General features: G+C 43.4%; 1 protein-coding gene across 2 annotated transcripts in view; it reads right to left on the minus strand.

Annotated features, from left to right (window-relative positions):
• The window catches only part of MAPK10 (mitogen-activated protein kinase 10), a 255,191-nt gene that overhangs the window by 56,095 nt on the left and 175,683 nt on the right, over window positions 1-23,413 (minus strand). For both annotated transcript variants that reach the window (XM_088445014.1, XM_088445015.1), the window contains exon 9: window positions 7,322-7,504. In XM_088445014.1, the coding sequence (XP_088301140.1) occupies window positions 7,322-7,504 (183 nt within the window). The remainder of the gene's footprint in view (window positions 1-7,321; window positions 7,505-23,413) is intronic.

The following is a 23,413-nucleotide window of genomic DNA, read 5'->3' on the forward strand; positions in this document are numbered from 1 at the left end:
AAACAATGCAGTGGTTAAAGGATAGGAAATACCTTAAGTGGCAAAGTCAAAGCCCTGAACCCTGAGGAAGCCGCTGACTGCAATATAAACTGCATATTGCTTGACTATTTAAATGGATCAGTACTTGTGTTTGAATGCTTTTAGGCTGTTTTAACTAACCAAACAGAAGGCTATCTTTGCCGGGATATTAATAGGGAGGCTCAACTTATGTTAACATATTATATGCTGTTTTTAAAAAAACAATAATGTTTATATATTTTGTCTGATGTGAAAATACCGGCCGGTGCTATTTATTGTGTTTTTAATATGTATTATATTAATAATTAGAGTTTTTATCTGGATTGTATTAGTAAAGAATTTAATGTTGATTGCTAGCCCATTTTTTTTTTTTTTTTTGCATAAGGGTTGAATAATCCCTAAAGTAAGAGGGTGACAGGTGACTGACTAATTGTATGAATGATAATTGGTGCCAGTTGCTATAATCCCCATTTTATATATATTTTTGGTCCTTTTCTGCATCAGGCCCTGTGTACAGATCCCTCAATGTTTAGCAGACTGTGCATGCGTCGGAACCTGCATATGCAACTTAGAGCATTTACAGGTGATTCAGAGTATAAGCATCTCAGTCGGATTTCCACTTGCGACTGAGTGGGTACAAATGGACAGCAACTGGGTGTTTGCACGTAGAATAAATATTCTATGGGCGTATTGTGGCCATGTTGATGGAATTGCTAGCTATTCAGAGTTGAGTGTAAGATCCATCCGACTACAGAGACCACTTAAGGATAGGGCTGCTACAAATATGTACTGCTGCTGACAGCTGCAGGGGCGTATCTATAATGGGTGTAGGTTGTGCGGGGCACACGTGCCCATGGGTGCAGGGGGGCCATGCACAGCACACCCTGTACCCATATAGTATTACTTACCTCTCTGGAGTCCCACGTCGGTGCGAGGGTCCGGCACTGTAAAAACAACTGGTGCTGCCGGCCGCCGGACAGAGAGGAGGGGGCACTTGTCGGAGACTGCACAAGGGACCCATCCTCTCTAGAAACGCCCCTGGACAGCTGCTGTTGCCAGCATATGGATGGTAGCAGTGCAGCCGCATAGATGTGACCGATTCTGAATACTACTTTCCAAACGCAGCTTTTGTCCCCACTGTGTAAATCTACTCTGATTGCAGTCGGTTTATGTGCAACTCTGAATCAAGTCCCTTAATGTTTTCACCATTCACAGACATTTCAGTACATCCAAGAACCACTATTACACCACTACCTTAATATAAATGTCTCTACAAATATGTAAGATTTCATTATGTCAAGTGCTCTGTCAGCTGGTAATAGCAAATATTGATTATGTTAATGGAAACCTTACATACCTAATTCATCAACTGCATGTCACCACATCGTTTAAGAAGCAGAATGTCAAAGGGGCTAATTCAGCATAGATCGCTACTCTAACAGCGTATGCAGATGGCCGATTGTTGCGTACTGCGCATGCGTCTACACCGTAGTGCGCGGCCAGTGAACGCAGAGCATGGAAAGCCATCACAGAGTGACAGGCAGAGAGTGTTTGGGGTTGGTGGCGGGGAAGTGGTTGACCAAACGCAGGCGTGTCTGTCCGTTTGAACGCCATTACATGGGCGTGCATAAATTAGCCACTGCGATTGCATATGCAGCTTGAGTGCTCACTGCGTGCAGAAAGGTTAGCAATTTCTGAGTAAGGTCAGACCTGCTGTAATTGTGCGTGAGACTCCGATGTTACTTGATGATACCGATGTTTTCCCTGGATTGCAAGGTATTACGGATGTTAGATAGGGGAACTGGGCGTCTTTATGTTGGCCTGCGATGGCATTGCGATTTCAGACATTAGCCTACTGTATTTTCGCAGCAGATCTGTGTGAGTAATCGCAGCCGCGATCGTGGGGGGGCGTGGCTTGGCGGCGTGGGGGAGGTTGGAAGCAGCGGCCGGTCGGTGCATGTGCGGGGCACTTGTCACAGTATTTTTGGCGAAAACACTGTGATAAGGCTCCGGAGGGGATTCGCAGGGACAAATCCCTGTAATATTGCCTGAATTCGCAATGCGTATTCAGTCGGTAATATCACACTACAATCTGCATTACAAATGTATTGTAGTAAATAGAGCCCATTGAGTGCTACAGTAAGATGAGACAAGCTCACAGCTGCTCTTTATCAGACATGACCATTATGCTTATTCAGGCAGAAAAGGGAGTTCTTGGCTTACTTGGCAAGAGTTGGAAATGCAAATGTAACTGTTGATGAAATATTTCATAATTATTATGATAAAGTATATACTACATGTTCAGTGCAATTTGAAGGAATTAATTGTTCATAAGGAATTAAATTATTCTCCTCAAATTATCTATTGATAGTAAAAACTATTTGGATTCACCTATTACTATGGAAGTGGTGAACCTGGCAAAAGCACCTGAGGTGGATGGACTTTCAAAAGAATTGTGTAAAAACATGGAGCATTTTATGCTCTAAAACTCCTCATCCGCACACGCAGGGGGGTATCTGGGTACCCAGAAACCCCCCCGCCCACCGATCAGTAAGTGTAGTGCAGTCCGCACTACACAGTAACAAGCACACCGCCGCTGAGTAGTACACTCGTAATACCTGGCGGTGGTGTGTTAGAGACAGACTCTCATTGGCTGCTGCATCCACGAAGGGAGCCGGGCTGGAGCTCATTCGTGAGCTCCGCCTTCTGGCTCCCACAGTGGGTGATGGGTGCCAAGCGGGAGGACAGAGGAGCGGACAGTGGCGGGCGCAGGAGCGGGGATTCAGGTAAGTATATTGTGTGCGTATATTGTGTGTGTCTTATATATATGTAAGAGGGGCACTGCATAGGGCAGACCACTACTGGAGGCACTACATAGGGGGGCACTGTATATGGGGCACTGTATAAGAGGCACTACAGGGGGAACTGTATAAGGACCACTACCGAGGGCACTGCATGGGGTGACCACTACTGGGGGAACTTTATAAGGGGCACTGCATAGGGGGACCACTTCTGGGGGCACTACATATGGGTGCAATGTATATGGGGCACTACTGGGGGCACTGCATAAGGGGCACTACTGGGGACACTGGCACTACTGGGGGCACTGTATAAGAGGCACTACTGGGGGCACTGCATAGGGGGACCACTACTGGGGGCACTGTATAAGGGGCACTACTGGGGGAGGGGTATTTATTTGCCTGCTGCATTCATGTTTTTTAGTGATAGATGTGTGTGTGTGTGTCTGTGTCAGTCAATGTGTGTGTACCCCATCATAGGCTGAGTGGTATATTTTACTGCAGTGGTCCTAAACCCTGTGTAAGCTGTTTCTATCTATATACAGTATATATATATTTATTTGTGGCTACATGGTTTTTCATTGGTTAGGTAAACAAGGATTTGGAAACCCCACTTTCAAAATCCTGCGTTTGCCAATGTCCTGGAAACCTTTAATAATCTAAATAAAACAGGATTACTCTTCCCATCTACAGTATGTTTGAAATCCTTATAGTAGTGCTCCTGACACCTGAAAGGGAACACCAGTTTTTATTCTACATCCTATTATAGTTATAGCTATGATATTCCACTCACACCAGACACAATTCATGCCAAGTAAATCCACACATACAAGTTTAGGATATCTTTATTTACCTGTACAGTTAATAAACAAAGGGGTAATGGGGAAGTAAGAATGTTTTTTTATTTTTGCCAAGCCCTCTGAATTGGCAAGAACAGGGGGCTTGAGCTTTTAAATAGATATGTGCAGGGGTTTTAAATTCAGCAAGGGTATGCTAAAAACAAAGCCAACTAGATTGTACATTATTTGCACTTTCCATGAAAACCTGGTCTGTATAATCAAGAACCATCCAAAAATGCAATCAATGGATCGGTATCAGAGGGCAGTGGCGTCCCTACCTCATTAGACAACTGAAGCGGGGAGTAGTGATGGGTGGGTTTGTAGTTTGTGCGCCGGGGACCAGTGGGAGTGGCCTCACTGAAGGGGTGTGGCCTTGCAGGCCAAACCCCATTTCTGTCACATCGGGGGCACCGGACCAGCCTGTCTGAAGTGAACACAGGGGCGTAGGGAGGGTGGTCTGATGGAGTGCGAGATCCAGGCGCTGAAGTCGTCAGGTGGCACACGGCACCACGCGATGTGTCACCAGGCTTCCTGGCTAAAATTTAACTGGCAGCTGTCTGAGCCGACAGCCTGCCTGGTGACAGCTCCAGAGGCTCTTCACACTGTGACATCATGAGGTCACGCGCACGCACAGAGGATGCATCCCAAAAAAAGAAGAGAAAAGAACGTGGTGCATGATGCTGGCAGCGTGGCACCCGTTTGTTGCACAAACAGTGCTGCACTTTAAATACAAATAAAATTTTTAGGTGCCTGCATGAGGTAGGTGAGGTGGTGGGGTCACTTACATATTTAATACTGGCACTGGCTGAGGGGTTTTAGATGTGATGGGACCGGGCCTGCTATAATAAGTAAGGGGGGAGGGCTGGGAAGCACTGATATATTCAATGCAGGAAGAGGTTGAGGGGTTTTATAGGGAAGGGGCTGCCCTGCCATTATCAGTGGGGGGGATAACATATATTTTTAATGCAGTCAGTGGCTGATTGGTTTTATAGGGTATGGGGCCTGGTCTGCTATAATCAGTGAGGGAGGAAGGGGGGCACTTATATTTAATACTGGCAGTGGCTGCAGAGTTTTATAGGGAACGGGGCCTGGCCTGCTACAATCAGTGAGAGGGGAGGCACTGATATATAAGCAATACAGTCACTGACAGAGGGGTTTAATGATGGGTATTATGGCCCATACCCTATAATACCCATTATTATACCCCTCACTCACATGCCATAAGGGTGACTTGCTACAATCAGTGAGGGTTCTGATATATAATGTGGTCAGTGAGGAGTGTAATAATGAGTTATAGATGATTGGGCATATGGTGCAGTCAGTGAAGGGAGAACAGTCATATAATACAGAAAGTGAATGAGGGGTGTAATAACGGGAATTAGAGGGGATGGAACATAATAAATATGTATATGTAGCATATTCAGTTACAAAATAAATATATATATATATATATGATATTTATTTCAAACATCCTTCATAAACTTTACTGATAAAGACAGGCTATATATATATATATATATATATATATATATATATATATATATATATATATATGCAACAGTTATTTATATAGCTCAAACACATATTCCGTTGTTTTGGCCATTCACATCAGTCCCAGTGGAGCTTACAATCCATATTCTCTAACACATGCACACACAATAAGGTTAATTACTGTCAGGAGCCAATTAACCTAGTTTATTTTCTTTCAAATGCATCATGCCCCCACATGTTAGCCATGCCCCCACGTTAGCCACGTCCCCAATACAATACAGGGGAGTGGGCGCCGAAACATTCCCTTGCTCCGGGCACCATGGCACCTACTGTAGCTACACTTCTGAGTGGACATTGAAATTCAAATGTGAAATGATATGTCAGCCTATATTGTTTTAAACATTTAGATGTATCAAAGCTCGGAGTGATAAAGTAGAGAGAGATAAAGTACCAACCAATCAGCTGCTGACTGTCATAGAAGTTAGATGCTGATTGGTTGGTTCTTTGTCTCTCTGCACTTTATTTCTCTCCAAGCTTTGGTACATCTACCCCTCAGACCCTAACTGAATACTTAAAAACTAGAAGCCACATATGGAAAATCTTACCTTTGTTTATGATAGGTAAAAATAATTTGATCTTTATACCCACCCAAGTTTTCTGTAAGATAAACCTTTATCTCTTCTCTTGGGTTTATGTGGACAAACTAGGGGTGGGCAATAAGCAGCCCCCCAGCTGTTGTAGAACTACACATCTCAGCGTGCCCTGCCACAGTTTTGCTATTTGGCCATGCTAAAACTGTTGCAAGGCATGCTGGGATTTGTAGTTCAACAACAGCTGAATGGCCGCTTATTGCCCAACCCTGTTCTAGACTATAGTTAAGAACAAAAGCCATGGAAGGCCTGACACTCCCAACATCAAGCTTTGTTATTATGCATTGGAGCAGGCACATTTCAGACAATGGGGAATTTCCGTAGACCCTTATGTTTGAGCAGATGGGATAAGACCATACCCCACTAGAGGTTCAACTTGGGGAAAAATATAATGCATCTTTGATAACATAGGGGGGAATTCAATTCGACGTGATGTTGAATAGCCGTGGGAGGGAGCTCCTGCAGCTATTCAATTCACCACGCTGTTTGGGCGCACTAAGGATTTGTTCTCGCACCCCACTGGGGATGCGAGGAGAAATCCGACCAAAGTGCGGCGCTAACAGCCATGCGCCCAGCACTTTGGTCAGAGAATGCCGGTTAACGCGCCTTAACACCCTTGTTAAGGCGTGATAACCGGCATTCTCCGACCACACAGCGCACTGAATTGAACAGCTCCAGAAGCGAGCTCCCGGCGCTATTCAATTCGCGTTGAATTGAATCGCCCCCATAGAGTTAGACTATATGAATATGGAATTCAGAGAAAAAAAAGATAGAAGCAGGAGCAGAAACTTATGGTCATTTATGGTGAAATTCAAAATGAACACAGTTAACATCTATGTGGGTGGTGGAGATATGGGGTGTCAACATTGTACAATTGGGACAATTATACTTATCAGATAATTGTAATTATTTTGAAAAGATTTAAGAGGTATTTGGAGCACCAATGTTCTATTAGTATTTATAGCTTGCTTTGGGGGTGCAGTTTGGAATCAAGGCACCTGATCTGATGAAATGCCTCTCCAGCATTGGTTTCCATGTAAGGTAATTCTCAAGTACTTTGTGATGTTGACAAGCCATGGTCATATTTCAGTTACTTTTTCTATAATTTTCTAAGTTTTTAACTGCTCTTGATAAGAATTATTCTTAATTTTCAAATTTTTATAAATGAGAATGCCATGAGTCTCATCTCCCCAAACAGCAGAACCTCTGAAACCCACAATTTAAGAGAGAATAAGCCTCATATTAGTATCAAATGTTTATCCTAGGTAAACAGTCTGAGGAAGTTTGAAGATAAGTACTACATAACTGGTTCCAGCAGCCCGCCAAAACTCATTGTTTACTTTAAAACGCTTTCAGACTGTTATTTTAAGCATAAACAAGGTGAGTACACCCCAAACCACATGTGTTTTATAGACATTTCCAAAGGGTATGAGGTATGTAGTCCAATATCATGAGCAGGTCCTATAAGAGCTGAATATCTCTTATGACAATATTTCATTACTGGTACAATGTTTTAGCAACTTACCTTTGAGTTTATTATGCTCTGAATCTGCTGGAAATAGAGAGTCGGGAAATAGTTTGGGAAATGTGAGGCCGGCATATTTAGGTCGGTTTTCAACATAATTCCGAACTGTTGGTTGAAGTTTTTTCATGAACTCTGGACACGGAGTTCCCAGCTGCTCTATAACTTTGTTCCACTGGTCAATATCTGAATACACATTAAGGAAATTTCTAAATTTTCTGGTGCCACCTGTTAATATTTGAATGTTAAGAATAGAAGACATGTATTATACACTGCTTGTAACATTGGGCTGTGAAGCTGTTCTTGAAAAAAAACACAGAAAAACAAAAAAAAAAAAACCTCTTTTTTCCGTCATGCTTTGCTACAGGGTTTTTTGTTTCTCTGACCAGAAAAATACTTAATTTAATCAAGAAAAAAGAGCATGCAGAGAGTAACAGTACTTTGTGTCTTTAAGCAATGAGAAGTTATCTGGGATCAAATGGTTGGGAACTTTTAGGAAGTATATGTACTCCAGATGACCAAATGGTACAGCCAGTAAAAACCCCAGCAAGGTATGAGTTAACTTCTGATGAGAATAAGCTGCTTCCTTCTGATGAACTATTAAGTGTTAGTATTAGGAAATACTGTAATTAATGTAATTAATGATATGATGCTGACCACCGCTAAAAGTATAACTATAGGAATTTCCCAGTACTGTACTGTATCTCAAATATAAGAAAACAGTTGGAAACACAAATTTAAATTTGCCTTAGCCATGATTCCTGTATAACTGTGTATACTATCTCCAAGGCTGACACTAATTTGCAATTATTTATTGCAAGCAATCTCTACTGAGTTATGAACATGGTCTATCAAGTGCTGCAGTACAAGCTGTAAGATATAGAGCATGGCTATAATGACAATATGTATGAGCTGTGAGCAGCATGGACAATTAGCTGTCTCCTGGCAGAATACCTGTACACAGTAAATATTTAGAAAACACTCCATAAGGGTAATGTTTCATAAAGGTTTTTTTATTAGTTTATTCAGTGGCTCTTTAAATGTTCAATAAAACATGTATATACAGTGCATGACTAAATATACTGTAGTTTTACATGTGTATGTCATTTTGTTTGCACTGTGTGTGTTTGGTCACTTGCATGAGGTATGTAGCCCAAGTGGGATTCCAAAATCTGTTATTGGGATCCCCTGATTGCCATGTATTCAATGTTTTCTTAGGAACTCTTATATTGTGGGAGCAGATAAATAGCACACTGACAACATGGGACTCTAGAATAATGGGACATTTACCTTGGGGTCACTATCATGGGTGCAAGGTGTGCAGTGCACATGAGCCCATGAGACAAGGAGGTCTGTACTATGTCCTTGACTTGTGGGCCACATGAAGTGACAGACAGGACTCTATCAGAGCCTCCATTCAGGGCCGTAACTAGGCTAGTGTGACCTGTGCCACGGCACAGGGCACCGCAGGGAAGGTTTGGGCCTGTCAATTTTCCTATTTATTATCATTCTCACTTGTAGCTTCTTCTTTTATCCCCAGCATCTTAAGTCCCTATTTAAAAATTGGGGGATGCCAATGATCTCTCTTGCACAGGGCACCAAAAAGTCTATTTACGGCTCTGCCTCCATCGCACTGGTATGAGCTCTGCATTTGCACGCTCTATCCAGGTGCGTATCTATAATAGGTGCAGGGTGTGCGGAGCACACTGGGCCCCTCGGTCCAGGGGGGTCCCACAACGCACACCCTACACCCATAGTATTACTTACCATTCCGTAGTCCAACGTCGGCGCGGGGGTCCGGCGCTGTAAGAACGACTGGAAAATGGCCGCCGCTGCCATTTTCCCATCATTTGCACATGCGCAGTACAGGGAAAATGGCCACCACGGCCATTTTCCCGGTGACTTGCGCATACTCTATAGACTCTGGGCACACTCTAGTGCGTAGAGTCTATAACTCCGGCGCCGGCCGCGCACAGCTCAGTGCGCTGCCAGCCGCCGGACAGAGAAGAGGAGGCCCATGTCGGAGACTGAACAGAGGCCCCCTCCTCTCTAGAAACGCCCCTGGCTCTATAAGCCTCTCCAAATGTGAGAAGACCCGAGTACCAAATCTGCATACAGATGTACATTAGGTGTACACGTTCCTTTGTCAACATATGCAGTATAAATCTTTATATTTTCCATTAAGCAAACACCCAACTCAGAATGAGCCCGTTAGCAATTATCACAAAGAATATTACATTTATAATTAATGGTTCAATAACTTGTGCATTGCCAATGTCCTTCAAACTGTGCAGAATGCTTCAGAGTATGCCTTTGTATATAGCATGTAAAAGAATTGACAAAAGACTCAAAGCAATAGAGATGGGTAATGCATTCATATACATTTGTGCAAACTAGCTAATAAACCAGATAACATGCTTGACAGTTCTAGTGTAATAGTTATATTTGTAAAATCCTTATGATTTATAGTACACTGCATATTTAATATACATTTTCATTAAAACCCATTTATACATATAGTAATATAAAATATCAACATGCATTTAGTGAAATTACACAATTGTTGCTATGAGAATAAACATTGCAATATGTATTGTCTTCAGGGCAAAGGTGTGATATATTTCTTTAATATTAAAGAATAACAATATAGGCAGTAGAGAATGGCTTTACCATTTAGTAAAACATTTATGAATCTTAAAACAAGAATAAATTTACATATCAAAAATCATGTTCCCACATATCTACTCTGCATTCCATATAAAATATGTGTACAATATATTGTGCATCTCGTATGATTTTTAAAAAAAATCTGCCCTTCAATTTTGTATTAAATATATTTGTCTCCACAATTCACAATTTTAATAGAAGCACTGTAATAGTTTCTTTGCTCTGCATACAGTTGTGTCCTCTTGCATCTTTACCGCTTTCGCAGAAAATCGCGCCATGCATAGTGGGAAATGTGTACCCGCAATCGGGTATGCGTGCTGCGTTTGCACCTGCAACTCCATAGGATTGCATGGTGCGAACGCAGCACATGGCATTGTGTACTGTAGCACCCACGGCTTATCGCATGACGCAATGCGTGCGCACGTTTGTAGCGCAATCGGCAAAGATGCAAGAGGACACATCTGTAGTTAACTGTAGATCTGGCTTATTAAACTGTGGCTCTGTTTATTGTAGAATTATACATCACAGAAGGTTGTGTCAGCCAGCAAGCTGTGTCTTGTAGCTGCTTAGTGGTGTAAAGCCCCAGGTTGTGTAGTTATCCTTAATTCAAAATATGACTTGTTTCTAATATTTAATAGGAGTTAAATAAACTAAACCTTAACATTTGTTACAAATGATATACTATAGTCTACGTTCTCAACCTGTATAACACAAGCAGTAACTCAGATTCAAGGGTTAATTCGATCAGCTCAATAAAATATAAACAAAAAATATTAGTAACAAAATAGATCATATATATTTACAACAAAAAAAATTAAATGTACTATAGCACTTAATATACAGTATACCCATTTTAAAGTGCAATTGGTGAACATGGGGTCACCTGTCACAAGAGAGAACATGTTCCAAAAAGGTAGAAAATCCAAAAACACTCATCTATGTGAAATTGACTACACTGTGACAAAAACTAAAATTTTTATTTCTAAAGACAATTGAAAATGTTATACCATATGATATTTCATTGACTACAATTGCTAGTGATCAGACAAGTCAATACTGTATGCAACCATCTGAATGCACTTCTGAAATTGTGTTCTACAATGCGAACAGAAGATGGAGCTCTTAGTATTCAAGTGCACATTCAGCTCGGGTGAATGAATGCATGTGGGTGGAAGAGGTTGCCAAGACACACATGAAAAGCAAGAGATATTAACCTTGAGCTCTGAAACTCGGCTGATGAACTGCAGCACTTGAATGGAAGTCTATAGCTTGTAGAAAACATTAGTAAGTGGATTACAGCGCACCTGCAGGACAAGAATACTCTGCCTACATAAAATAAAAGATTGGACAGATTGTGTCATTTTTTTTCCACCATAAAAAGGTTTAGTAGATCTATTATACAGCTTCAGGCATCAAGTGTTTCAAGATGCAGTTACACAATTTCCCAAAATGGACAGGGGGAACACTAAAAGAAAAACATAATGAGTCTATGAAAGTATGGGAAATATTGCTGCACAGTATGTATATTACCCTATACCTTTGAAAATAATGAAAAACATAAACTGAAATTCTTCCTTTGTTTTCCCCAGTAAGTTTCAATAAACAAAAATAATGGTGCATACACACAGTCAGATTTTCTTTCAGATTTGAACGATAACGATTTTAAAAATCGTTCAATCGTTCATATCTGAAAGAAAATCTGACATGTGAGTTTGCAACGATGAACGATGCGCGTTCCCGTTTGTCAGATAACGATATCTGACATCTGATGTGTTTGCAGTCAGATTTGGTCAATTTCATTCATGTGAATACAGGCTGAAATCGTTCAATCATTCAAATTGTTAGTAAACTCGTTCAAATTGTTCATCTGACATATCTGACCGTGTGTATGGACCATAAGTGTTTACCTTGATTTGTACCTACAGTTCATATGCTGGCTATAATATTGTATGCAACATCTGTGGAGCAACATCATGGAGTATATCTCCGAGGAAAGAGGGCTGCAATCCAAGCCACATACACAAGATGGACAGCAATTACAAGCCAGGGTCGTCTATAAATCCAAATGGGCCTCTTTACAATTATATTTCATTCAGTAAACTGTAACTGCACAGTTTTAATTGCAACTGACACAAATATACACATCTTTTAAAAGCAAGCTGCATGTCATCCATTTAACTGTATTTAGTCAACAAAACGAGACACATCAATTATTTCTAACTAAACAGCTGGACTTTTTTTCGACATCAAACTTCATGTATTACTCATATTCCCTTGTAACACTGTCATCACTCTGGAATTTAGTTAATATATTTGACCCTTATCACAGTGTTGTAAATTTATAGGATTACTCTTAACAGTCCTGTGTGGGTTACCTCATTCTTTCTAAATATAAACAGCTGGACTAGCAGAATGTTACTACATCAGAGGTTGCTGGATTATAGCATCTTGATAGCATCAAGTTTCCAGTTTGGACAAAATCCTTCTTTTAAAAACTACTTTGCTTGAATTCTACAAATAAAGGGCTGGACTATAAAAAGTATGTGCCAAACCAGCATTCATTTGATTCATTAGAGAAATAAGTGAATTTGGAAAAAACATTTTGGATATGTACTGCCTAGCCTAGTGCCTAGGTCAGTGTTGGCTAACCTTGACACTCCAGCTGTTATGGAACTACATAACCCAGCATGCACTGCTACAGTTTTGCTATTAGGGCATGCTAAAACTGTGGCAGGGCATGCTGGGATATATAGTTCCACAACAGCTGGAGTGTCAAGGTTAGCCAACAGTGGCCTAGGTCATTCATTTGCAATGTACCTGATAGTACCCAAGAGCATTGTAAATGCTTATGTTGTATAATTCATCCAAACAGAATGCTGTTTTATCTAACAAAACAAATGTAGCTAATGTGTTGAATAAGTAATGTATAACCTTTTTGTAAACACAAACAAGAAGAAGTAATTCACTTTTATTAATACTGGTGGCAACTTATAAATCATTGCCTCTACTGAGGAAATGTTTGTAAGAAACCTGAATATTTGCAGGAAGCCAACGGACGGAATCCCGACCGCCGGCTTCCCGAATGTCTAATCCCGTCAAGGGTTAAATGGCAGACATCGAGATCCCGACGTCTGTCATTTTACCTACACCGGGAGCCCGACACCCGGCTTACTGATCGAAGGTAAGCCGGGAGCGGACAGCCACGGTGGGGAAGGTTAGGGGCTCCCGGGGGGGACTTAGGGTTAGGCACCCCCCGGGAGAGTTTGGGATAAGCTAGGGGAAGGGGGGGTTAGGGTTAGGCACCCCCGGGGGGAGGTTAGGGTTAGGCTCCCCCCCTCGGGGGACTTAGGTTTAGGCAGCGGGGAAGGGGAGGTTGGGTTTAGGCACTTAGAGGGGCGTTAGGGTTAGGCACTTGGGGTGGAGGTTAGGGTTAGGCACCCCTAAGCGAGGGTCAGGGTTAGGGGGGGGGGTTAGGTTAGTTATTACTTACCTTTAGCGTAGTCGGGATCGTCAACTCTGTCAGGATTTGAACATACCTATCCCACATTTACCTATATCTGTAAATGTACACATTTTAAGGACATTAGCACTTCTGTATTCCAGCCTGATAGTGACTTTACATATAAGACAGAAAATATCTGATGACAATGCAGGACTGTCACTGTGGGCCTAACTCACAGGTGGACGGACATCCCGCCACGTCTGTGGTTCTGTACGCAGAGGTTCTGCGAATATATGCTAATGCTGTAAAAGCTAGGACTTGTACAGAGACGCGACGCCCACCGCCTGCTTGCATACAAAGATGCATCATCGATCCTCTGAGCAACCCTATGGCTCAGATTGTCTGTCAGCATTCAGGCGCCCGAGCATCTGCAACTGCGTACACAGACGCAGTCACAGGCTGAGACATGCCCCCGAAACAGTCATGACACACCTCTGTTTGAGCCCCCACTCCCGCTTCCAAGTCCACACTACAACCGTCATCGTTAATCACACATGGAGCATGCATAGAACAAAAACAAATCTCTCCACTCTGCAAACTTCGGCATTGCGTTCACCTCTGAATCAGGTCCTGTGTCCTTAAACATAGCAATCTGTTTTAAAGATATATATTACTCAAAATCTGGGCTGTATATGGTATAGTGGCTATACAGCATGTGATGTATGGTTATATGTATGTATACTGCCTATGCAAGGCTATATCAAGGCATTTGAAGGGGCAGTTTTGGCTATTGTGATTTTCTTTGCCATACCATACTCTAACATACTTACATTTTTAAAATGATTTTTTTTTTTAAATCAGTGCTCATACTAAGTTTGCACCTGCAATAATAGGTCTATCTTCACAAAACCATGCATGTCAGATATACATGTAATGTTTATTTTTGTTGTAATAGTAAACTAATAAAATAGTTCAGTAAATTAAGTTTGACATATGCAATGTAATACATACAGTATATGTTTTTGCTCTAATGACATGTTCCACTCTTATATATCAATTCTCAAGCAGCCAATGGCAAAGCAGAATGTCTGTTGCACCGTTGGGGGCATATTCAATTAGGAGCGAAAAGTCCGTTATCAGTGATAATTTATCGCCGATGACGTCATTTTCGCCATTTTCACTTATCCCCATATTCAATTTCAAAGACTTCTTGCAGGTGCGAAAAGTCTGTATAAAAAACAATGGGGATAAGTTTTCTCCACTGCATAGGTGGCGAAAAAAGTGCAGAATTGGGGTTTTGGGGTGCAGAATTAAAAAAAAGTACCCTGCAGCCTTTGTAATGTCCCCTTAAAGTAATATGTGTCAATAAAATTTAAAAAGTTGGATAGAACACTAAAAATAAAGTGGTTTCGTTTTGGGGGCGAAAAAAAAAAGTTGTGGGACAAACTTAAAAACTAGCTAAATAGACTCAGGGGGGGTCCCAAAGTATGCGGCAGGTGTTTTCTAGAATGCAGGTGGATTTTTGAAGAATTTAAAAAAATCACTTTAGGGACTTAAAAATATGTTTGCACCCATTTTCATGTACCCCAAATTTGATGGGACTAGTTATTTTTCAAAAAATATATAGCTAAATGCTATTCTTCAGCACTTCTTCAAAGACACATTAATGCACCTGACGCGGCTGTTTAAAAACCCCAATTACCTTTAGCAAGCCAATTCGTGGGTACCCATAGTGATCCCCCATGTCAGACAGCCTTTTGGGGGGTGAAAGGCTGATTTCCCCAAAAGTGACAGGACTTTTCGATACCTTTCTGCCAGGTCCCGTTTTCGACGATTCCTAATTTAAAACGGGGATAAGCGGGCACGCACACGATACTTTATTCCAGGAAAAAATGTCGATGATGGCGAAAAGTCCGACCTCAGACTTTTCGCTCCTAACTGAATATGCCCCTTAGGGGAATATTTAATAAAGTAAGAGTTTTTAGAAGTGGAGATGTTGCCCATGGCAACCAATTAGATTTTACTTAACATTTAACTAGCAACTTCTAGAATATAATAGCTAGAATCTGATTGGTTGCTATGGGCAACATCTCCACTTCTAAAAACTCTCACTTTAGTAAATTTACCCCTTAGAATCTAATTGGTTGCTATGGTCAACATCTCCACTTCTAAAAACTCTCATTTTAGTAAATATACCCCTTAGGGCCTATTTCTGAGCCACACACAATCTCCACGCATTGCCGATGGTCACATAGTTGTGCAACTTTTTTGCAACTGTGAATGCGAATTTTTTTTAGAAAAACCCCTGAAGTGCATGTGTTACACAGAGTATACACACAAAGGTGCTGTTACAATGGCTTCAGACTGTATCTGAAAGGTGGCTGAAAAGTGATGAGGTTTCTGGCCGGTGGCGCAAAAATGGTCCATTTAGTGGGCATATTATGGTAGTGTCACGAGTGTTTCAATGCAAGGAGCTGCATTCCCAGACGCTCGACCGCTCACATAGGAGGCCATACTTGACGGAGAAACTGCACCTGCCATTGGGCTGGTGCAAGTTTTGTTGGTGGATGCATCAATCGGTATTACAGTGTTCATGGGCACTAAAAATTGGCGTGTCAGTTCTTACACATTCAGCCACATGGAAGTACACAAGAGAAGTAGTTAGCAGGCCATTTGCATAAACTCGGAAACGGGCGACTGCTAGTAGACACTGCTGCATGCAACTGAGAATCAGGCCCTTAGCGGTATTATACTTCATAGTCTAGCAGCTCGATGTGCTTACTGCACTGATTATTCCCCACAATGTCACTCTAATAAACTGCTCACATTGGTATGTCTGGAAATGCATACTGTACATGTAACGTAAGTATAAGCAGACAGTACATCATACATACAAGCAGTGTTGGACTGGGGCACGAAGGGGAATGCAGTAGTAGGGTGGTGTGGCCAGCCTGCACAGAGGCCTGGGCAGTTTTTTGAGACCATGTAACTGACCCTCTACTAGAGTGTGTAATGTACTGTGTAGTGCACAGTCTGGAATCTGACATTAGAGGAAGGAGTGGGACAATAGAGGAAAGGGTGCGGCCCTCAGGCAGTGGGGCAACCGGGGATTTACCCTGTACCCCAGTGGGCCAGTCCAACCCTGCATACAAGTAATAAGTGCCTGGAGCAATTACCAGCAAATATCCTGGAAGTAAATAGGAGAAATGAAGAGACTAGGGGCCAAATGTATTAGCCCGGCGTGAGTTTGGCAAGATAGTCATCGGATTTAATGTGTCAATTACTTTAAAGGCAAAACCAATCTGGTTTTGTTTTTAAAAGAATTCATACTTGCCTATTTTTTTAATTTCCTCTCCGGGAGGTGGGCGGTGGAGCTGGACTATTTGCGTCATTAGACTCCGCCTCCTCCTCACAGACCGAAGCTTCCTGGTATTATTCTCACCATTCTGTCCACTTCACTGAGAAGTGAGTGGGATGCAGGAGGAGTACCTACCGTTCCAGGGGCGCCGGGGACTACTCAGAAAATCAGGAGCCTCCTGCAGGTCCCTAGAAAGTAGGCTAGTATGAACTAATTGCAATTTAAATCTAGTGACTACAGTACCTCATCTGAGCCTATTATATTTGGCCCCAGGTGTCCAATTTTCTTTTATCTTTTGTTAGCATCCTTTTTCTAAGCAATAACAAGTAGCTCCTACAAATACACAATGAGACATGCCCAAATATATCGTACAGATACTGATACATGCAGAATGCTATAACATGCGATCTCTATTGTTATCTAAATATTAGCTATGCCTACTCTAATAGCAGGGACAGGAATGCATGTCCTTTCCTATCTGGAACTCTTGGCTAATCCTGGACTTCTTCATTTTATGTTATCCTCAAATTGCGCAGAATAGAGGTGTGTAAGTTGTAGAATGTGATCCCCAGTGGGGTTGAAGAATATTGTAAGTCTCTGATTGATGCATTCTATTTGGAAACACTTATTTTGAACTCTCAAAATACTGGCACACTGTCACCTGGGGTCTCAGCTATAAAGAAGTAGAGCATCTTGACAGGGTTAGAATACTAACAGGGTTAGGTTTAGGCTGATGGGGGGAGGTTAGGTTTAGGCTGTGTGGGGGTTAGTTTTAGGCTGTGGGGAGGGTTCAGTTTAGGGGTGGGGTTAGGATACTTACCAACACTAATGCCAGCGTCAAGTTTCTGACCGCCAGGATCTCGAGTGCCGGCAACCCGTACTCAACCCGTATGGAGTTATGTCATGTCATTCCTTACAATGTAATGGTGCGTACACACTGGGCGATATTACTGAGCTATTGCACGATTACGACATCGTAATCGTGCAATCGCTCAGTAATCGTGCACAAATCGTGCATTATAATGACGGAAACGGCTAGCGATGCGAGCTCCCGCTGGTCGTTTCTGACATTGTCCATCGCCTGAACATGCAGAACAATCTGTCGATAACGACAGATTGGCCATGTTCAGGGATAAGGGAGGGAGCCTACACTGAGCGACTGATCGTTCAATGTAGGCACTACAGGGGATCAGGAACGACTGTACGATTACGATGTCATAATCGTACTGTCTTTCCTGATCGCCCAGTGTGTACGCACCTTAACAGTATTGCCAAGAATGTGCTGAAAAGCAGAAATAAAGTAAATAGACCAGTGCTGTTTTTGTAATACTGTAATATACACAACCATGGTCTCGCAAAGTTAACTTCAAGGGATAAATTTACTAAAGTGAGAGTTTTTAGAAGTGGAGATGTTATCCATAGCAACCAATCAGATTACATGTTAAGTATAATTTGAATGGTTGCTATGGGCAACATCTCCACTTCTAAAAACTCTAATTTTAGTAAATGTACCCCCTGTCACTATGAGGATCATTGTTAAGCAATTCAAGGACGGATGTCAGCAACAGTGCTATATTTTATACATAAGACTGTATATTTCAGAACACATAACCCTAGTCTGTAAAGTCATACAGGACCTGTATTGCAGGTATAATCACTGTGCAAAGTTTAGAAATGCATTCCACTATTCCATCTATGTATTACTGATTGTTTAGTCATTAATTCCACTACATGATGCATTACATTTAGTGAAATTAATTAAAAACAAAGCCTTATAACTTTTTCCAAACTTCGTTTGACATTTACTATTTAAAAATAGCTTTAAAAAAAACCACATAACTATACTATCTGTCCTGGTCACATCACTAGTGAAGCATCGAGCAATGAGCAGTAATTGGCTTAGGAAGGATACGGTCAGTACCAGGAAACAACACAGCACCTTTAATCATTTCTCCCATGATGCACCCCACTGACCACATGTCAACTGAAAACAAACAAAAATAATGAAATGATAAAACAGAAACAAGTCACATGGAGCCGTCATGAAATGTATCAATCTATAAATCAATCTATCTATCTATCTATCTATCTATCTATCTATCTATCTATCTATCTATCAATCTATCTTTTTCTCTAATATATCTGCCTCCCTTTCTCTCTCCGTCTCATACCTCTATAATCTGTCTATCTTATTTATTACATTTTTTTGATAAAGCTGGTTTTCTATAACTGCAGCAACATATAGCCACCTATTGCCAGTAAATAAATAAATCAAAACATGTAAAAACATAATGAAGTAAAATACTTTACTATGTAAAATATACTTTATTTAAATAATAAATGCCCTGTAATTGATTTTTTTCCTGCTACTTCTGTCTTGATATAGTGATAGAAACAATGATAGAAAGAGGATTGTGGCCGTATACTGTAATAGTGCGTACACATGGTACGATCAGTCAGCGATAACAATATCGCTGAGTGATCGTCCTGCACCTTCCCGGTGTGCTGGATGATCGTTATCGTTCATCCAGCGCACCACCAACCCATCAACGATCATGGGTCCCTATGTAGCCTGGTCGATATCGACCAGGTTGGCCTGCATGCACGGGCGATGGGTGAAATTGTTATCGACCATACGTGCCCGCACATCGCTGGTCATTGGGCACCAAAAAATTAACGATCTGAAAGATAACAATATGGTCGATCGTTAATAACATGCATTTTCATTGTACCGTGTGTATGCACCTTAAGTATCCTTGTTACTGTAAATAGGTCTGACCCACCAAATATGTATATACAGTATATATATGGTGTCAGTGGAGGGTAAAACTGTACAAACAAAGACCATGGAGCACATAGCGCTCGCGAGCGGGTCGGTCGTGCGCATGCGCGAGACCCAGATAGCGACGGGCAAACCGCCGCTCCGAGTCTCGTACCAAAGGGGGCGTGCTGTCGATGTTGAGTGACAGGACGCCCCCTTTGGTGGGCGGGCCGGGGGCATGGCTGCCCAGACGGAGGCATTCCCATGGGAACGCCTACTGTCTGGGGCCGGTCCCACTGACATCACAAGTGATGTCAGTGGGAGTGCTTTCGGCTGTTAGAGCCGAAAGCACTCTTGGGCTTGCGGCAACGAGACCCTACCACAAGGGTCTCGTCGCAAGCCCGATGGTCGCGATGGTCTTGTCGCGACCATCTTCCTGCCCACTCGCTATAGCTGTGGGTGGTCACTCACAGCTATGAGAGCGGCCAGGAGGCCGCTCCAAAAAAACAGAAGGCCGGCCCTGATTCAGAGCGAGCGCTTTGTCAGAGCGTCCAGCTCTGAATCAGGCCCTCTGTTCGTTGATGCTAAACAAATAAGTTATTTAGAATCAATGATCAGAGTGCTATGGATTTTTTTTCATTTACACACTGGGTGCTATATTGGACATTCAATCGAACGCCCAATATATCGCGAGTACGTCAGCGTATGTAGCTGTGATGTGTGGTGAGGTAAATGACTGGGGAGGCACTGACTAGTATCAGAGCCAGATTTACACATACATATATGAACCCTAGGGTTCATGTGGGCATTATACAAAGGTGCAGCAGTATATAGTGCTGGAAATTTGGTGTGATTTGATCAGAGATGTGTAGAAAGGGGAGGCAGTGCCTCACCTGCCATACACTTTTTACTGCGGAGTTTTGACTATAAAATTGATTAGAATAATACAAATAAGATATTTATAAGATTTTCTTGAATTTTTGGGGGAATTTTTATAGTCAAAACTCTGGAGTATACCTTAGTATCGCAGGAAAGACTCTGCCTCACCTGACCATACATCACTGGTATGTATACCCCCGATATGCCTGTGAACAAGGTCATTCACAGACATATTGCATCGCCTGTAGAACTGTAGATATATTGGCGCATATGACTGTGTGTACGGGGGGTCCGCTAACCGCTCGTACACTTGCTGCAGGGGCTAACATCACAGCTTGGTGGGCAAATTCAAATGCCCATCCAGCTATGGCATAAGAACGACATGCGGAGCGGCCAAATGGTATGTGTGTATACTTCCCAAAATTGGCTGCTCGGTCGGCGTGACGGCCAGTTGCCTTTCAAGTCGACATAGTGAGTACCCAGCTTAAGGATTTTGAAGAAGAAAGAAAAACAAGCCAGCAAGGCTTAGGAATAACAACAGCTCAGCAGAGAAGCAGTATGACACACAAGCTCACAGAACTGGTCTTCTGAGTGCTGAAGCTATTGTACATAATACTCCTCTATCCTCGGTTGCAACACTCAGCAGAGTTCTAAATTGACTCTGGAAGCAACGTCAGCTCAAAAACTGTTCGTTGGGAGCTTCATGTGTTTCCATGGCCCAGCAATCACACACAAGCCTCAGATCACCATGTGCAATGCCAAATGCCAGTTGGAATAATGTAAAGCACAAAGAAATTGGACTCAGTAGCAGTGGAAATGTGATCATTGTAGTATGACAGATGAATCTGGGTTTGGCTGATGAGAATGCTTCCTGTCTGAATGCGCACATTCAATTATTTGGTCTGGGTTCCTTAGTTCCAGTGAAGGGAAATTGTACTACTAAAGCCAGTGACATTACTAGGTATTTGAAGGCCCCATATCAAAAGTTCGTAAGGGCCCCTATGTACCACCCAATGGTGAAAAATGTATATCACATGTAACTTTGACAAGGAATATGGGCCCCCCTAACTCTGGGCCCCATAGCAGCTGCACCCCTTACCAGTGGCGTAACTTGGGTATTTGGAGCCCAGGGCAAATTTGACACACCCCTTTATTTTCACACTGAACATTCCTATCCATATGCACCTTAACCCCAGTAGTACCCCTTATACAGTACCCTCAGTATGGAGTTGTGGTCCCTCTTATGCAGGCCCATAGTAGTGCCCCTTATACAGTATCCCCAGTAGTGGTCCCCCCAAATGCAGTGCCCCATGTAGTGTTCCCCCTTATGCAGTGCCCCCAGTAGCAGTCCCCACAATGCAGTGTGCCCAGTAGTGGTATCCCCTGATGCAGTGCCCTTTATATGGTGCCCCCAGTAGTAGTCCCCCCCCTATGCAGTGCCCTTTATATAGTGCCCCCAGCAGTAGTCCCCCCCCATGCAGTTTTCCCAGTAGTGGCCCCATTATGCAGGCACCCAGTAGTGATCCCCCCTATCCAGTGCCCCCTGTAGTGGCCCTTCCTATTATTGCCCCCAGTAGTGGTCCCCCGAGTGCAGTGCCTCTACTAGTAGGCCCCTTTTATAATGCCCCCAGTGGTAGTTCCCCCCCAAGTAGTAGTCCCCAGTAGAGGTTCCCCCTCCCGATTAAGTGCCCCCAGTAGTAGCTCCCCCCCCCAGTAGAGGTCCTCCCAATAATGGTGCCCCCACCCCCAGTAGAGGTCCTCCCAGTAGTAGCCACCCCCCTCCCCCATTCAGCAGATAGGTTAAAAATATATATATATATATGTATATATATAAAAACATACTTACCTGCTGCTCCGGTCCGCGCCGCCGCTCGCCAGTCCTCCCGGGCTGGCGCGCTCAGCATTATGGGACAGACGTCATGACGTCAGTCCCATTACCCACTGCAGGAGCCAGACGGAAGTCCGGCTCTTGCAGTGGGTGCTGCTGCAGTCAATGAGAGTCTATCTGACTCTCATTGGCTGCTGTTTAACACACGCATCGCCGCCAGCTCTGGCGGCGATGCGTGTGTTATGCACAGCCTGAGCCCGCCTCCTGGCGCTATTGGGCAAGCGCTCAGGGGGAGGGAACGGGCTCAGGCGTGCAGCACAGGACCGGCGCTGGAAGCCTAGCGCCGGCCCTGTGTAAATGTGTAGCGCCGACCGCAATCACTGCGGTCGGCGCTACACGTGTGTCTAACTAGGGCGGGCCGGACCCACGGCGCCCAGGGCACGCACCCTGCCCGACCCCCCCTAGTTACGCCACTGCCCCTTACACCTTGGTATTTACACCCATGACTAAAGCAATGACCTTCTAGAAAATTGTTAGTTTCCAACTTTGCAAAAATAGTCCAGCAATAGCCGTCTTCTGTTTCAGCAAGACAGTGGGCCTGATTCAGAGCTCAACGCTCTGACCAGAGCGCCCGCTCGGAATCAGGGCCCTCCTACCTTTTTTTGGAGCGTCCTCATGGACGCTCGCATAGCTGTGGGTTACCACCCACAGCTATAGCGAGCGTCCATGATGATGGTCGTGATGGTCTTGACCATCGCGACCATCAGGCTTGCGACGGAGACCCTGCGGTAGGGTCTCGCTTCCGCAAGCCCTGGAGTGATTTTGGCTCTATCAGAGCCAAAATCACTCCCACTGACATCACTAGTGATGTCAGTGGGGCTGGCTTGAGACGGTAGGCGTTCCCATGGGAACGCCTCCGTCTGGCAGGCACGCCCTCGGCGCGCCCCCCAAAGGGGGCGTGCTGTCAATCAACATCGACAGCACGCCCCCTTTGGTGCGAGACCCGGAGCGATGGTGAGCCCGTCGCCCGCCGGGTCTCGCGCATGCGCACGACGGAGCTCCCTCCGTCGTGCGCATGCGCAGTGGGGAACATCGACCCACCTGCGAGCGTCCTGCTGCTCGCGAGCGGGTCTCAATGACCCCCAGTGCCCCATTGCACA

The sequence above is a fragment of the Taudactylus pleione genome, unplaced genomic scaffold, assembly GCF_031769625.1.
Source record: "Taudactylus pleione unplaced genomic scaffold, aTauple2 ptg000376l, whole genome shotgun sequence".
Taxonomy (NCBI): Eukaryota; Metazoa; Chordata; class Amphibia; order Anura; family Myobatrachidae; genus Taudactylus; species Taudactylus pleione.